The 18,376-nt window shown below is 37.6% G+C and overlaps 1 protein-coding gene across 9 annotated transcripts in view; it reads left to right on the forward strand.

The window, feature by feature from the left end:
- The window catches only part of FAM189A1 (family with sequence similarity 189 member A1), a 109,955-nt gene that overhangs the window by 40,141 nt on the left and 51,438 nt on the right, over nt 1-18,376 (forward strand). For all 9 annotated transcript variants that reach the window (XR_005602737.1, XM_039557451.1, XM_039557445.1 and 6 more), the window contains exons 3-4: nt 10,044-10,154; nt 15,779-15,910. Coding sequence is in view for 8 of the 9 variants with exons in the window: in XM_039557451.1 (XP_039413385.1) it covers nt 10,044-10,154; nt 15,779-15,910 (243 nt within the window). In the remaining variant the exon portion in view is untranslated. The remainder of the gene's footprint in view (nt 1-10,043; nt 10,155-15,778; nt 15,911-18,376) is intronic.

Genomic DNA, 18,376 nt, shown 5'->3' on the forward strand with positions numbered 1-18,376 from the left:
CTCTTCTAATGTAAAGCTGTAAATTTTGCTCAGAGCTGATGTGAACCCAGGCTTGAAACTGAGAGTAGTGTTTTTCTTTGACCTCTTTTCTGGGAGCATGGTAGGAAACAAACCCAAATTCAGAGGAGCTGAATGCGAAATCGGGGGAAGAGAATTGTGGAGGACTAGGACAGGAAGGAGAAATTGAAATGCAAGGCTGGCAACACAAGGAAGATAAACATCAGAAGCTCTTGAGAAGAAGAGCACCTAGGTGATCAGAAAGAAGTGAACGAAAACCATGTCAGTAAGAAATCATACAATGGAATTTCTGATGTTTCAGCGATTCAGTGCCAGACCAATTCAGTGCCACCATAAATAACTGAATTGCAATAGATTTGTATCTCAGTTCTGAATTATTTCAGCGAAGAAAGCGTAGGCTGTAAATAATATTTGAAAAGTGTGGTCTTCAAAACTTGTGTAAACTCTGATTACATTCATGTTCCAAATTTTTTTTGCAGGTAGATTAACATATGCATTTAGCTTTTAAAATGTGCACTGCGTATTGCTGGGTTTTTTTTAAACTTAGACTGCTGATTCCCTTCTTTCTTCTTTAGTATCATGAAACAACTGACAGAAAAACCTACCCCCAGTGTCCTTTCATTAGAATATACCTGACAGAAGAGGAAGAGGGGAAAAAACGGAGAATGACCCAGTAAGGTTGTGAACTGGGTGGGGAAGAAACAACACTTGAGATGGAAACAGAAGAAGTGAATCAGGGAAATCTTTGCAGTGGTGGAGAAAAGATGTCACGGAGTGAAGCATCTCTTTAGAATGAACATTCTGTTTCCTCTTTTACAGCTTAGCACTTCTTAAAGCTTTCTTTTGCCTAGGTCTCTGCATCTCTCTGATACCCTTTTGACCAAGGTTGCCTGTTCCTGGGCCCAGCTGCCACCAGCTGTCACTCATGTGAGAATCCGGACTCCTCTGCTGAGCATCCATATGCTAATTAGTTATCCCCAGTGGCAGAGTTTCAAAAGACCACAAGCAGCTTTTCCTGAAGAGCAGACAAACCCTGCTGGGGCGTAACACTTGCCTCTTCCTATACAAGCACTTCGTAATTACTCTTAAACAGCCCCTACTCCTCCCCATCTGCTCCCATCGCATCGTGTTGCCGTGGCAGCAGCTCCTCCTGGCGCAGTCCTGCTGTAGGATACTTACAGCTGCAGTCCCAGTGCTGCTGCTGCCTGTAATGAAGAGTGTGCTATGGTTGCTACATTCCCCTCTCTTCAGTCCGTCAGTAATTTCCTTGTTCTCACACACTTTCTAAATATATCTGCTGATGGTTCTTTCATCTCGTCTGCTCCTTCTTTTAGAAATGCAGGCTGCATCCCATCTGCTCCTGGAGTTCTTGGCAGCCTTTGCACAGTATAATTTCTTCAATACCTTCTTGGTGGGAGTGTGGTTTCCTTCAGCATTTCTTCTTCCTCCTTAGTTAATTAATCTTGTGTCACGTATCACTGGCGCTAGTTGGGCAACATGGGAGCTATTTGTTAAACTTTGTATTTTGTTTTCAAATGGTGAGGAAACAATAGCTTCAAAAATTTATTCTGGGCAAGGTGAGCTGCTTTTGAAATGTTTTTATTTAAAAGTAGAATAAATATTTGTATGAACTAATACAAAGTGTTTTGGGGCGTGATGGAATTGGGAATGGATACCTCAGTCTTTGTAGAGTCAAAACTCACGTGATTTTAATTTGTGTGACAGATGGAAGGAAATGCACTGTTACCCAAAGAGAATCTAATTATCCTCTGCTTGTTGAAGAAAAATACTTTGATTTCAGTGGGATTTGCTTGCCAGGTAAATCACAGTTTAGATCCTGAGCTAGACATGTGTGATTGAGTGTTTGGGTTTCCTTAGTAGAGGTACTATAAAACCTCCAACAGCATTATGAATTAAGTTCTGTTTCAGATATATGAGGAAAGGTCTTTGAAATCTTAAAGTTCATTTACTGATGGATCTCCATCAAATTATTCATGTGAGTCTTCCTTAGAGATGTGTGTGCAGTTTTTCTTGAAATGGCCAAAACTATAGCGAGTTTACACTACAATCAAATTGGAAAGAACTGCTGTCCACATGGAAGCCTTGCTCAGAAACGGATACTGAAAATGCTCGTGTGCTCTTGATGGAGATCAGCAGTCATAGCTCCTGACCCCGCTCACCTGCCAGAATTTTCCTCCTCAGTGATGAAAGTCAGAGTTCTGATGTGCGAGGGCTCAGAGGGACCATGCAGTTGTTAATTAATGAGAATAATTGCTCATGAGTAGTTAATTGCTATTAATATGTTGGGAAAGACAGATGCAAAATATCTGTGTATGTGACCTTTACATCCTGCTTCTGTCTCATTATGCTTCTGCCAGGAAGGGGCTGCTTGCGAAGCTTTTGATGCCTGTCCTTGTCAGCAGGACAACACGAGCCTTTATTTCCTCAGGGATTTCTGCTACAGATGTTATGGAAGGTTAATTTATATGGAGTAGCATTTCAGTGACACGTGCATGGGGGTGAATTCTTCCTGCAATGTGACACTTGCAAAAAGTAATGTATTGTTTGGGTGGATGAACCCATTATGCAGTTGCTATGGAAGTGTAAATTCAGCCGTATGTAGATTTTTTTAAAAGTTATTAGACTACTCACACTGTTGAAAAAAATATATTCATTTCTATTTACTGATTTATCTGACTGTTTTGTTTAAATACAGATTGTTGTATACAAAGCTAATTTAGAAAAATGTTGTCTCTCCTAACTTCATAAATGTGTGAAGACCCCTAAATGTGAGCTTTCTTTTCCTGCTCAGCTGTTGTTGTGGAATATTTTTCAGAAACAGTATCCTATTAGTTAAGTTTTAAAAACTTCCAGTTTTTACTTCCTTGGAGAGCATGTTGGAAGGAAAATTAAACTGATATGGCTGACATAGTTGCAAATTTTAGATCTGGCTTACGTGGTCAAAATTCTATTCAGAAGGCATTATATTTGAAGTGTTTATTATCACACTGGATATCAGCTCCTCTTTTTCCACCTGACTGTACAGCTGGAACAGTTGTTTTTGAAGCATTTCAAATTGACAGCATTTTGAATAGCATTAAAATTGGTTAGTGCTGTTTGATTTCTTTCTCTTTCAAAATAACACTAAGTTAAATTTCATGTGCATGGATTTTTATATAGGGGATGAGTGGTACATAAATGGAAATTTCAGTGATAAAAATGAGACAATAAAACTACTATATAAAAAAAAAAAACTTGTCAAAATGACTTCTTTTAACTGCCTGCACATATAGTAAAAATTATATTACTGGTTTTGTTGCAGTATCAGCTTCAGATCATTGAAGGATTCTTTTGAGTGCTTATATTCATGTAGCAAACTTTGAATGAGGCTCTTGAGCATATTAGCTGGTACTCCTCATTATTCTTTTAATAGATTATTGAACAAAACTTAAGCTTGTTCTTTGCTATGAAAAAAACTACCTGCAAACTTTTTTTGTTACAATTACTGTTCGAAGTGTGTCACAGTACTTAAATACTTCTAGTGACAGCTTGAATTTTACCTGAAAAAAACGGTATAGCTCCTCTTCTTGTTCTTCTTTTATATGGCAGTAGTCTGCAGGTCACTTGAGGGTCCTTTTTGGTCCCTTCCAACTCAGAATATTCTGTGATTCAGAGAGGTGTAGATGCTAAAAGAGTTAATCAGAATCAAAATAGCAGAAAATTAGTAGATGCTGAAATGTCTACTTTTGACAAATTTCTCCTTAATGTTTCTGAGCTGAGAGCACAAGGTCTTTATTACTAAATCAGGCCTTCTCTTAAAAAATACTGCAATAAACAGTGTAATTGCTGGAGCTGTTACAGAGCATTACAGAAACAGCAAACACCTATTGCTGTGTGTAGAATATGACAATGCTGCACTCACTGATGTATTACAGTCTTTGATCACACTTGAGGAAATAATCTGTATGGCCATTGCTTCTACTGACAGGAGGTATTGAATATCTCTTATTATGAGATATTAGGAGATCTGTTTTGATATAAATGCATCTTTGCATGTATCTGTCACTCTGTGCTCCTGTATATAGAGCCAAGGTTGCATTTTGGATTCCATGGTTCTTGAAAAGCCTTGGCAGCAACTACCAAATCCCTCACTTTATTGATATTGTTGTTGTTTGCTGCACAGTGAAACAGGAGGAATCCAAACTACTTCTTCTGGTCTTTAAATAGGTGTTATTTTGTGTGATGCAAATTCTCCTGAAAACACCCAGTGCCCCTCTCTGCTGTACACTGGGCTGTTACCAACATTCACATCATTGCTTCAGAGGAATGGCTTGCTGACTCTTGGTGAAAGCTGATTATTGCTCTGGCTATAAATAAAATCTAGACAGAGGGAGGCATCATTTTTTCTTGTAAATCAAAACCAGTAGCATCGTTTATAATCTTAAATAAAATCATATTTGAAGATCGTAGATTTGGAGTTTAAATTTTCTTAGAATATTTTAATAAAAATATAGAAATTAAGATACAACCAAGCAACTAATAATAAATAGTTAAATTCCTAGATCTATCTGAATGAAAACAAGTTAATAGGACCATAAGATGGTCAGTAAAATCACATACACCAAGTTCAAGTTCTAAAGTTTTCATCTGAACTATTTGGCTTTGAAATTAGAAATAGTCAAATTTGAAATTAGAATAGTAAATGGATTTTAGTATTTATACTGAGGTTTCAGCTTTCCTTTAAGAAGTTAAATAGCCTCATTAGACCTAGTCAAAAGGAATTTAATCTGGAGAAAATGTAATTTAATTTAATAATGACTGGAATTGAACAGACTTATATAATTTAGGATAAAGCAGAACATAATTTATAGTTCCTAACATAAAAACATTAAAAATTTTAGCCTAATGCTGTGCCACACTGCAGGGAGTGTTTCTGCCTATTTGATACAGAACATTGCTTTAGACCTAGAGAAAATATTTTTGTTCAAATCTTTATTTTAATTTAGGCAAATGACATGGAATGCTGAATTAAACAGATCTGAAATGCCATCACTTTTCATCCTGTCTCTTCTAGCAAACATTGAGAACTAATGTTAAAAGAGATGTAATTCAGTCACGAAAAGGAAATCTATTATGAGGCAAATAATGGGAAGATACATTTTGTTTCTTGTACACTTGAAAACCATGAGTCAGGAGTGTGGGGTTGAGTACCATTTCTGTGTAGTAAGTTTTTAAAATGGGCTAACTTAAAAATTGTATGCTTTATCTGTTTAAACCTATAATATGTAATGAGCATTCAGCATCTGGCTGTTCCAACAAGTAGTTTCTGTCTGTACCCCAGATAATCTTGATTAACTTAGTCCTGGCACACTTACTGATCTCACTTCTTTGTAGCTCTTGGTGGTCATAAATTTTCAGATTTGCTTCTGGTGTTATCCGTCTGCACCTCTATCAGGGAAACTAAAAATTCTGTAGCACAAATGACAAATGTTACTGTCTGCAGTCCATGTAAGACAAAGTTCTGTGAGCAAAACACCTTGGGCCAAGTTCTTAATCTTCTTATACAGTGGTTTACAGAGACAAGCACATTTAGCTCTGGCTATTCTAGCTGCTTCACAAATGATACATGTGTGTGTTAAAAGGTATGTATTTTAAATCTCATTGAATCTATGCACACATATTTAATGTGATTGGAAAGAGGCCTGTAGTACCTTGTGTCAAACTACAATGTCTCAAAAAAATTGCTTTCTACAAATGATTTCAGTGTCAAAGTTCATCCAAGGATGATTTTCTGACCTTTCAGGAACTGCAGAACAGGAATTAACAAGAAAAAACACGTAGACACAGTATTTCAGGTATGGAGGACTGGCAGATTTAAAGAAGCCAGTTTCCCATGGCAATGCCTGGTTTTATTCCAAGTACCCTGCACAGGAGAGTTGAGTAATATGTTTCATCAGCACAGAGGGTAGCGTTTTGTCTTAAGTGTTCATGTCTTGACTATCAAACCACTGAAAACCACCAGGGGAAGTAGTGGTTGAAATGCCAGCAATGAAAAAGCAATCCTGTTTCATATATGTCTCCAAAATGGAAGTGTGAGGAATGAAGTAAAAGGTTGCTTTTAGAAATACAGTTTCATGTGATACAATATTTACATCATTTTTGCAGGGCTTTAATTATTTTGCATGTAGAAATTCCTTCCTACTTGTAAGTAGTACTTCTAACTATAATATGTGCTGTTCCTTTTTACTGTGCTCTTGATGTGTATATATGCAGTAGTGAGTGGGTGGTTTTGGGTCACTTAAAGCATCACCATCAAAAGTATTAGCAAAATGCAGGGTTTAATATAAATTTGGGAAAGTGAAGTCACAGAATGGGTTGGGTTGGGAGAGAGGTCATCTTGTTTCACCCCCTGCCATGGGCAGGAACACCTTCCATTAGACCAGATTGCTCACAGCCCCATCCAACCTGGCCTTGCAAACTTCCAGGGACGGGGCATCCGCACCTTCTCTGGGCAACCTGTTCCAAGGCCTCACCATCCTCACACTCCAGGCCCTTGTCCAAAGTCCCTCTCTAGCTCTCCTGTAGCCCCTTTAGGCACTGGAAGGTGCTCTGAGTTCTCCCAGAAGCCTTTTCTCCAGGCTGAACAGCCCAGCTCTCCCACCCTGTCTCCATAGCAGAGGTGCTCCCGCCCTCTGGGCATCTTTGTGGCCTCCTCTGGACTTGCTCCAACAGGTTCTCATCCTTCCTGTGCTGAGAAAGCCCCAGAGCTGGACACAGCACTCCAGGTCTCTCATGAGAGTGGAGTAGAGGGGGAGAATCCCCTCCCTTGACCTCCCGGCCACGCTGCTTGTGATGCAGCCCACAGGATGCAGTTGGATTTCTGGGCTGCAGACACACCTTGTCAGGTCATGTTGTGCTTCTCATCCACAAACACCCCCCCAAGTCCTCTTCCTCAGAGCTGCTCTCACTGTATTTTTTGGTAGAAAGCTGTATATTGACAGAAAATCTAAATGGTTAGTGTCTTCCTTGGCAAGTCACAAACTGCAGTGCGCGCTAAAGTTGGTTCGTTTTTCCCCATTTTACTTCATATCAATTCAAGAACAAATTGTGAAAGACAGTAAAAGCAAGGGCAAGAAGGCGCTTTGAGCCAGCTGTCTCAAGGATTAAAGATTTCAGTTTTTCAGGTAATACAGTTTTAACAGTGCCTTTGGGAAATAACATGAAAGGAAGTCTAAAGCTTATGGTAAAAACAAACCGGAATAAATTACTTGAGGCCGGTTGTGAAGAAAAGAGAAATATTTTTTTTTTTCTTTCAGTATGGAAGGTCACTTATTCTGGGCTCTCACTTGCAAGGCAGGGAGGTTACTGGTTTTTTTCAATTCTGTGTGGGTGTGTATGGTGTGGTCTGTTGGGACTTCAAAGATGCAAACTCACTCTTCATATACTTTGCATATTTATCCCTAAAATATTTTCCAGAAATGGAGTAAAAAGAGGAGCCTCATGTGGATCTGCCGTTTCTTATTTCCTGGAATTCCTCTTCAGGTCTTCTGCCCTAGCTTCAGTACAGCCTAGTCCCACTAGAGAATTCAACTAGTTTATAATTACAGGTGCAACAGGACATCTCAAATAGTGAATTGTTATATCATTTTAAATCATTGCATCTGAACTGTTTAGTTTTGTAGAATTAGTTTTAAGACCATGGTAAAATTTAAGTAGGAAGTCCTATTAACATTTCTTCCATAGAGATCTTTGTATACACTGTAAGTTTTGGTTTCTCCAATTAGTTCTGTTACCACCATGTCATAATAAATCCATTAGCTTTGCTTTCTGTTTGTGTATTAGTTCTTGGTGACTTTTGGAGCTTAGTGGTATTAATACTTCTTCCTGATTTCTAGGAATATTTTATCTTGTTTATATGTTGTAACTAGAAGAGTGAAGAACACAATATTATAGTTTTAAATCAGCATTAAGATGTCATAGCCCTTCGATATTTGACAGTTCTGTGTTTACTTCAGTGTAAGTCCTTGCCCTTGATCATTGTGTTAACTGCATCTTATACTCTTTCCTTACAGTTTCATACTGCTCCTGCAAGTATGTCACACTGAGCTCTCAGAGCAAGTATTTGGTAGCTCTCTTTCTGAGGAAAATTTTAATGTGGAAATTAGGCAGACTTGACTTCATAAATAATGTATGAACTATGTATAACACTTAGGTGTAACACTTCATTTACAGTGTTTCATAGCGTAGTGTTGGATCTCCATCATGATCCACAATGGCCACCCTTTCAAAGGGCTGCAGGTGTGTTTATTTTTACTGCTGTAGCTGTGCCAGTGTTAGAAAAGAGTGAGCAGTGATAAAAAAATTAAGCAGACTGAACATACTTTTTAATGTCTGTAAATGTGGTAATTGATACTTTTATGCCTCCTTTTCTCCGTTGTGGCTTCCAGCATGGTGGTACACTTCACCTCTGAAGTTGTGACAACAGAGTACCAGGTGTGTCCTACTACATCAGTAGAAGGCCTTTTTTGGTACTTAGCTGAGAAGCATTGATGAAGGGAATTGGAAATATTTCAATTCCTTTTATTGGGATCTTTGTGCTCTGCAAGAGGCAAGGTAGTTTCAAATGACTTGCAAAGGACATGAATTTTCCCCTTTAGCTCCATGTCCAGATTAGGTAGTTCCTTGCCTGGGACAGTAAGAAGTGAGGCATAAAAATAGCAAAATTGGGAAGACAGGTGTGACAGAGAACTTCAGTGTTTGGTATCATGTGGTGGCTGCCACTTTGAAATGCAACTCCTAAACAGAGTGTGAGACTTAGACTCACTGAGGTGAACAGGAATTCTGAGAGCCTGTTTCATGATTTTGACAGTGCTGGGTCCTTCGCTCGTGTCTTTGCCAGTGACAAGAGGAAGAGGTTACCTTGGAAACACCAATAGAGATTTCTTCATTAATGAATGCTGATACGAAGAAAGTACTGCAAAGATAGATAAACCTGATGTAGCTTACAACCCTTGTTGTGATGCTTGGAAGAATCTGAAGCTAGCAACTAAAATTTGTAACACAGCTTCTGTCCTTTGGCTAATACTGTGGACATTACGGGGTTTTTTGTCCAAAAGCACTAGAAAAAAAATCTACAGCCATTTTGGACTTAAGATTGTCAAAAATATTCATAGCACATGCACTGACAAAAGATAACATCTTGTGAGAACAGTGAAGGGCTGTAAACTGTGAGCATGCATATGGAAAAGAGATGCAACAGAATTTCTTACTAATTTCATATAATACACTCATACTCCTGTTGAGTTATGGCAATGTCAACACTGAATATTTAAGGTGGCCACACATTAGGCACGCATTTGTTCTTGGCCTCTTACTGGTTGTGCCATTCCCTGCATGTTAACATTTGTCTGCCCTGACTGGCCCAGGTTTTTTTTACATTTAAAGCAATAAAATGATAATTAAGTTGATGGAATCAACTTAATGATTGTTTTGACACATTTTGCGATGAGAAAAAAGGAGTAGTTGATAAGGAGGATGCTGCTTAAATTGTAATTGTTGTTTAAAAAGCCACTCTTTTTTCCCAACTTGTAGGAACTCATGATACGTGATATTCACAAATACTTTTCCTGTTTAAGATACCCATATCCCCGTCAAAGGGATTTAAATTGCTTCAAGACTACATCTGTTTATAATAAAACATTTTTCAAATCTTACTTTTTAGTAATGCCTGGTAATAAAACCCATTAAATTTTCAGAGTGTGTGATAAAAGTGGGAGATAAATGGATTATTTTGAAATGGCTGGAGGAAAACATATAATAGTCATGTCTAGTTTTGATTTAGCTTTCTCTTACTGTGCAAGACCAAGGATGCTGTCAGATTAAGTACCCTATTCTCTTTAAAATATATAAAATGTTGCCATCCATGTAATTGTGTGACAGGCTGGAAGTTCTTGAACATGTAAATTATATTTTTCCTTGTTTGCCTCTTGAAGTGAGTAATAATAGGGTGCTTGGTTTTTTTCCAGATAACCTTTTTCATGCTGCTCTCTGCAGTGTGTGTGATGCTGAACTTGGCCGGGTCCATTCTGTCCTGTCAGAATGCTCAGCTGGTGAAGTCCCTGGAAGGATGTCAGTTGGTGAGTGATGGAAAACAAGTTTCTTACAAAGGGCAAGGATTCTGTTTTTCATTTGTTAAGGTTTTCCACACATATTCCTTTAATTTCCAAAACAGTGTGTACTTAGTAGAGCAATCTGTAGTTGTTACAACCTGAAAAAAACATTTTGGGAAAAGTTTGAGTGAAAGCGTTAATCGATTTAGTGTTCTGCCACCTCAAAAAGTAACTTTTAATATCATAAGGACTTGCTTCTTAGTGTCATGGTAAAAATGATGCTTCAGCAGAATAGGTGGAGTACAGGCCATATCAGAGCAATGTGGTGGTTACCACTTAATGTCAGCGGGATCAGGATTCTGTCCAATACTTGTACAGGCAGTGGATTTCACAGATAGGAATGTTTTGGTATGTGCATGCTAAGATTTTGTTTGCCAACCTGAGTTGTTTTTCTTTTTAATTTCCAAAGTAAATGAATGTTACTTGTGTTAAATAAAATACAGAACAATATAAATTATCATAATGTGGCATGCTCTAAATTATTAGTAGGTACAGTTTACCTAAAGCCGTTATGTTTTTATCTCAGGGAAATAGTACATACACATTGAATTCTAGCATATTCTCTGACTTCAGCTTGCAAAGATGTCTACAGAAGTAAACTCATGACTGAAGTATTTGACTTGAAATAACAAGTGTTCAAACTGTAGTGTCAATTTTCAGAGCATGATGAAATACTAAGTTGCTTTGCCACAGTGTGTTGTATTCTGTAAGGGCAACTTAATTTCATTGTGACTGTTTATCATATTGTAACTGTTTCAAAAAAAACAAAAAACAAAACAAAAAAGCAACAGCTTCTTCTACCCAGATCTTGCTTTTTAGGTTTTCCTTGCTCAAAATCCCATTTCGGTCAGGCTGGGGGTTTGCACGTGAATATATTGCATTGCCATGTTGCAGTGATCGTATATATGGAATTCTAGAGCTCTGTTCTCATAGATCACCCTCTGGGAGGGGTGCACTGTAGTGAACAGCACTGCTTTATGATTAAGCACAGGATTTGACTTAGAAGGTGGTGATGTATTATGCTGAGCATATTTAATTACTTTATTACCATTTTTCACTCAAAAAGGAAAAAATCAGTTTCTTAACAGCTTGTTCCAAGTGTATATTTAATTTTAATTCCTTAGATGGGTCTCTTTAGTGTTGCAGATCTGTGCAATCCTGCATTATGTGACTGTTCTGCATTATCAAATCTAAATCCTTTACTTGCCTCCCAGGATTCAAATGTACTTTATGGGGATGCAGCTCTAGGAATCAAAATCCAGCCTTTGCAGACATGTGGTTTGAAATGTTTTTAACATCCCATATAACTGAGCCAGTAAATTTCCAAGCATGGTATAGTAAAGAAGTCAAATTCAAAATAAATTCTGTTTTAGTTCTGGTAGTTCTATCAAGCTCATTCATGCTGAGTGCATGGCTTTAAAAGTGATAATAGTATCTGCTGTATTATGGAGCTTAAATTCAGCAGTGTTTCACATGTAGAATGGTTATTTGAAGAAAAAGAATGAGATACAGTAGTCTTATTTTGCTTTAAACACTGGGGATTTATTGTAGATTCCATAATATGTATTTTTGTGTGAATATGAGAAATGTGCTTGCCATATGTTAGCATTTTGAATGTGTAATTTGTGAAGTTGGCATTTGTGCTCTTTATCCTGCAGCTTAGCAACACACAACACTAAGAGGAAGAAAGGGCAGTAGCTTTAACACCTTGTTACGAAAAATTAATTGGACTTTTTTTTTCCATGATTAGCTGCAGATCTTGTAGCCAAAACCTCAAGATAATGCTTTAAGTCAGTGAGAGTAGGACATGTACAGAGCAGTTACACACTTGAGCTGTTCATTAACATGTACAGGAGAAACATTTCTATCTAGGAATTTCTTTTTCGAATAACAGATCTCTAAAAACTGTGTTTAACATATATGGGTAGAGCAATTAAGATATTTTAATTTATATTCTATTACTGCGCAAGACAGAATATGTTTTATTTCTTAATCTATATTTGTTTGTATTGAGTTTACCTGTCTTGTAAGTCATTTATTCATTTAAAAATAAATGCTGTAGTTCTAATCAAATTTACAGGTGATTATTATTCAGAAAAGTAGTGATAGTGTCAATCTCTCTACTGAAAGATTAGTTATAATTTTCTTTTTGGTTGTACGGCTGAAATTGGCTAGTGGTTATAGTAACATGTAAAGGAAGACTCTTCTTTCCCCTCAGTTGTCTTTGGCTGGAACAACAGAGCCCAGATCCAGAACTGAGGTTTATTTGTATTCCATTTTGCACTGGAGCTACACTCTGGTCTGTGCATATTGAAAAGCAATTTTAAAATCTCAGGAAAAGTATATACTCTGTTTTGTTCTTACTGATCTGTCAGTTTTTAATCTTGATATTTCCCTACAATGCAACTTTATCCTTACTGGATCCTCCCATCTTTCCCTTTGCATAAGGTACTAGAATTGACTGAAGTTCCTTCCCATAAGCACACCAGTGGGGCTTTCTTGTACTTCGCTGCCTTATCAGCTTTGGAACTCTCATACTTCATTTTTAAATTTTTTCTTGCCTTTTTTATGTTCCCTGTAAAAAAGCCTGAAGGTTAACATAGAAGAAGAAGTAAAATCTATTACTTCTTTTACTAGAAGACTTACATTTGCAATAGGAGGTGGTAGAATGCAAAGTAACAGTGTTAACAAATTCCTAATTTGCCCTTTTTGGGGTGAATGTATGTGCACTCAGCAGCCAAACATGCAAACAAGCTTCTTTTCAGCAGCATTGATAGAATTTGATTAATTGATACAGATGAAAAAAGTAACATAAGGCCTGTGAGTGTGTGTGTGCATGCATTTGTAATAAATCTGGAAGGTCCTTTCCTTTCTTGATCCTCTGCTACATAAAAGTCAGGTTTTAGTGTGTGTTGTGACTTTGAAGTAACAGTACTGCTTTTTGAGACAGCAAAATGAACTTACAAGACAAATTATGCATATAAGCAGCCCTGGCTGAAGTTTGAAATCTTAAATACGGTTTGGATGAGGGTGTGCAACTGTCATCAGTGTGGAAGTACACAAACTCTGCTGTGAGTATGGACTAGTATGAGTAAGAATCACGAAGCGGAACACAAATACGTACAGGATGGTGGGGGTATGTGCAGGGGATGAAGTGAATGACGCTTTCTTCTTGAGCTCTGCTAGCCAAAAAGAGATTGAAACACAGACAGTTTTGGAGGCACTGCTGATGTAATTCTCTCTGAGGCTGGCAAACACCAGCCCAGCAGCTGGAAGGAGTGATCCCAGCTCCTCCCTGAACCAATGCAGATTTGTCAGTGTTACTGTCTCTGTTTATGAAGCCACGTTGTGAATGGCATTTGAGGTGTGATCTGGGCTAAAAATAAACCACTTCTCCTTCCTTCCCAGAAGAAAAAAAAAAGTTGATTTTGGCACTGTTTAGGTTGCAGAATAGCTGTATGAGCTCTTGATCCTGTCTGCACAAGTGTGAGACAGCAGCAGGGCAGGGAAGGGCATTCTGGAGCAGGGGGCTCAGGAGTGCTTTCAGCTGCTGTATTGTTGAGAGCACAAATGCAGTGACACCTTCAGCCTTTTGTCCTGCTCCCCATTACAGAAACACAACTTACAAAGAGGTTGCTTCCTGAACATGGAAGGAAAAGGTGCGCAATAAAGCAAATTGATAAAAATTCTCCAAAAATAATATGCTTCCAATCTGGTAGTGAATCTTGGGTGGTTTTGAATATGCTGTGATTCTTAAGGTGTCCCTGTGTTTTGCAAGAACTTTCATGTAAACAATTAGCTTTTAACTCATTTTAGGAATTAAATTAAAAGAAGAGCTCCTGGGCAGTACAGAGTTATAGAACAACTTTCAGAAAGATTGAGAATCTCTCATAAATGGGGAAACTTGACTGAGCCTTTTCAGCCTTACTTTTGTGGTACCTGTTCGTTACATGTGATAGAAGCAGCCCTGGGATCTATATTTCATATTAGAAATGTCACATACATACCCTGAGTCAGTGCCTGTCCTTTATTAAGCAGGGGCAGCAAGAATCAGAATAGATGATCTTGCAGTAGAAAGCTTTGTCTGAGGTCCATTTTCCTCATTACAAAAACTTTTTAGCAGCTGCAGCCTATATTGATTTGCCTGGTGTAGCCTTCGGCTCCCAGCCTTAGCAGAGCTCTAAATCCAAAGTGTGAGTTTCAAACTTCCTCAGCAGCATTTCTCATTTGCTGTACCATTTCCAGAGAGTTTTGGGAGCAAGACTTCCCCAGTGACATCCAGTGCTTTGATTTTACATCGGCTTGAAAAGCTGAGGTCAGCTGATCATAAACCATTTAGTTGGGTTTTACTCGGATCTTTTACCTTTTAAAAGAGAGTATTAAAAGATTACAGGAATTGAAAAAGAGCCAATCTGAAATTGTTCAGGCTGCTTTGTGAGTTAAATTGTATGCTAATGAGATATAAAACCCACAACTATCATAGAGGTGATCAAACTGTTTTTTCTTTGTTTCTTTGCAGTGTCTGTGGCATAGGGTATGACCAGTCTCTGTGAGTTGCCACAGACAATTATTTCCAGTGTTGCCTTTGGGAATATGGGAAATGGTGTAATTTACATACCCAATTTTTTCTAAAGCCTTTTACAAATTGTGCTGGCTAGAGGGCAATCTGGAGTCTCAGGAGCTGAAGTCCCCTGAGATAGCTCCTGCCCTGAGCATGCTTTCATCACAGTAAGCAAGCATTCAGTCATCTGTACCTCACCTGGAGAAGTTTATTATGTTCTTTTAATTGACTCTTATTTTTGCTCTTCCATCTGCTGTCCCGGTCACGAGCATGTAAGGAGAGGGTGCTACCTAAGCCTGATAGGAGTAGCACTAAAAAATACATATATTTAAACATATATAACTTTTAAGATTATATGAACAATTTAAACATTCTTTGAGGTCTAAGCAGTAAGTAAATACTCTGTTGAAATGATTCTATGTATAAGACTGTGCAACATAATTCTACAAGGAATGCTGGTACCTGTTTTTGTTCAGGAAATTGGCAACATCCTAGGGAGAATTTGAATTGAAAATAGCAAATGCATACTTGCATTAGGAAATTTTTTGTGGATTTGTGTCTGGAAATTTCAGGGTTTTTTTTAATGTAAAAGAGTGAGTAACAAGGTGATTCAGATCTCATCACCCAGCCACTGTGCTTCTATCTTTACTTTGGGGAATAAAGGACTGATTTGTGATCATGACTCCTTCACTTATTTTCTGACCTCTTTCTGTTATTTTTTGTTTTCCCACATCTGCTATGATTTTATGCCTATTCAGTTGAGTTACTCTGGTTTCACCTACCCCCTGGGAAAGCAAATTTTTTTCAAAAAGAGGCGTAAAAGGTAACACTCTTTGATATTGAATTCTCTTTCTGTATTTTACCTGTTTTTATAGCTTATATTAACCAATGGAAAGCATTCTGCTCCAAGGGTTCTGCACAGAGATTTTCGTTTTGCATTTAGTAATCATTACTGTAACTGTAAATACCATTTTTGGGAAGTGTGTTTCTGTTGATTTATGCTTTCTCTGACCTTTTCTTTTCTCCACAGATTAAATTCGACAGTGATGGTGTCTGTGTTTGCTGTGAAATGCAGCATCAAACATCAGGCTGCAGTAACTTGGGAGAAACACTGAAACTGAACCCTCTGCAGGAGTGCAATGCAGTGAGGCTGACCCTAAAGGTGTGTTAGGACAGAATTAACTGTTTCTTGCAGTTTAACTTAGCAAAGCAAGGTGTCTGATGAAGGGAGAAGCAGCTGATGTTCTCTGTGTTCATCCACTCTCATGTGCAAAAAATATCTTCACAGTATCAGCATTTCTGTGGGTAACTGTTTTGTTAGAGGTTATTCAAGAAACAGAAGTTAAAACTGGCTATGGCTGATGCTGGAAGGTGCAAGAACAGGTATCTTTCACTGCTGTTCTGAGGTGGTGTTGTTTATTGATGTTATGGTAAACTGCAAAGAAACACAAAGTATTGCAGAATGAGGAGGTGTTTTGTGATTTGCTGCTACCATGAAGGCAGCTGGACATTACCTTGGGAGAGAAGAGTGTTTTTTCTGGGTAATGCTGGAAATGTGCTTATAAACTGCCCTGCAACGTTGTAAGAAGTTTAAATCTTGTCGTGTTTTGTGTTAGAATTACCCAGATGAAAATTTGAGAGCAAATACTAAGAATATTGTATGAGTGAGTTAGAGCTCAGTGTAATTGCTCACTTCATTATCACCAAATGGGAAGGCATTGATGCTATGTTGTTTTGAAAAATAATAAGGAATCAATGAAAGAACTGCTCATAAAAAGGAACCCTAGCCTGAGAGGCAGGTATTGATTCATTCTAGGTTCATTCATGATCAACAGAACTAACTCTATATCTGTGACTCTCAATTTCAAAGTATGTATTTTAATAAAATTAATAGAAAATAATGGAGTAAAGTAGAGAAATTAATTGTGAGAAAGATCTTAGGGAGGTAGATTATAGGGTGGGTCCTGAGAAAGCTATAAAAGTTTTATTGATATTTTCAATTGAAAAATTGAAAGTTTCATTGAAGTATATGGTATTTGAATACATTTTAAAATTCAGAATGGGTAGAAATCCTGTACAAGGTATGTAGTAAATACCTAAATGTTCTTCAGCCTTGTTAAGAAAAAGCAAAAAACTGACACCAAGTAATAAGGATCGGGTAGAAGTTAAAACATTTTTTATGGCCCCAAAATTAAGTAAGAACTCTGCCTCATGTTTTAATGAGGATGATAAAGGTAACAGAGCAAAACCTACTGGGTAGCAGGAGTTTAATAAGTGGAAAAGGAAGCATAACTTGACATTGCTGGTCAAAACGTAACAATCTGCAGTGAAATGTGTTACAAGAAGGTAACTTCTGAGAAGGACGTTCCTGAAAGTATGACAGATGCAGAAACATGAACCTGTCATTCAGGAAAAGCTGACTTGCTAATTCTGTAAAAATAAAGATTGAGGGAGCATATGTTTGCTTCCTGTAAATATGTCAGTAAGGTAAACTTTAATCAGAGGGAAAACAGCTGTTTATCTTTGGAGGACATTGTCAGCATATGAAGTGAGTAGAAGTGACATATGCTGAAAATCAAGACAAGGTTTCTAACCAATACAGCAATCAGAATACAAGCACAAAACATGATTTCTTTTAAGATATAACTATAATTTATAAAGGGAATTGACTTATCAACTTCTGCTGCAAGAGAATGGTTTTAAACACAGTAGTTCCCATGAGTATAGTCTGAGTGCAATTTTAATTATGTTCAGAACTTTTCATCTAAGACAGGGTAGTTAGGAAAATAACTTTTTCAGAAAGTTTCTTACTTCTTTTTCAGTTTTAATTCTACATTTGCTTTCTGTTTGGGTTAGCTCTGATTCCTGGCTGTAAATTTAAGAACAGCATTCTACTTAGCCCATAAGAAAAAAAGTTACAGCTCATTAGATAACAGCTGATAGTGATAAGGCTCACCCTCTTTAATTGCAATTAACAACTACAATGTGATTTTAAAGAAACAGGTGTTTTAGTACCAAAAGCTCAATTGTGTTCATTGTTTGAGGAGCCAGAGGGAGAGAAAATGTAGAGAACCAGAGATTATTAAGATTATACACCTTTGTGTATAACATTATGTAGGTTTCATGCTCCTTCTCTTTATTGTAAGTGAGGTAAAAAGCTCATGTTTCCACTAAGTCATCTGGGGGTTTTTGGTGGTAGCAGCTGTGGAGCTCCACTGTGAGCAGAGCAATTGAGCACATATCACCTGTCTGATCTTGTTCCCAGGCAGCCAAACAGGACAAGGGAAACCAACAGTGGCCACTGATCTTGTGTACGTTAACTGTGCCTTGCATGAATATTGAGTGGGGGGTTTATAATTGCTTTGAAAAATCTCTAAAGTTGTTATTGTTGTTGTTTCTGCTATGAATCATGTCTTTGTGGCTTTTTGTAAATCAATCCTCCTTTCTTAATTTCAAGCCCTGAATAAACTACTCAAACATTTTAATGGGGACAAAAGAACTACCACTGCAGTATGTATGCTCACACATATGTACATATATAAATATGAGTATTGATTGTATAGACTGACTGATCTATCAGCTAAGTGATGATTTCTGAGATTAGTTGAATAGTGGGATTTCAGCACAA

The sequence above is a fragment of the Corvus cornix genome, chromosome 10, assembly GCF_000738735.6.
Source record: "Corvus cornix cornix isolate S_Up_H32 chromosome 10, ASM73873v5, whole genome shotgun sequence".
Classification (NCBI taxonomy): Eukaryota; Metazoa; Chordata; class Aves; order Passeriformes; family Corvidae; genus Corvus; species Corvus cornix.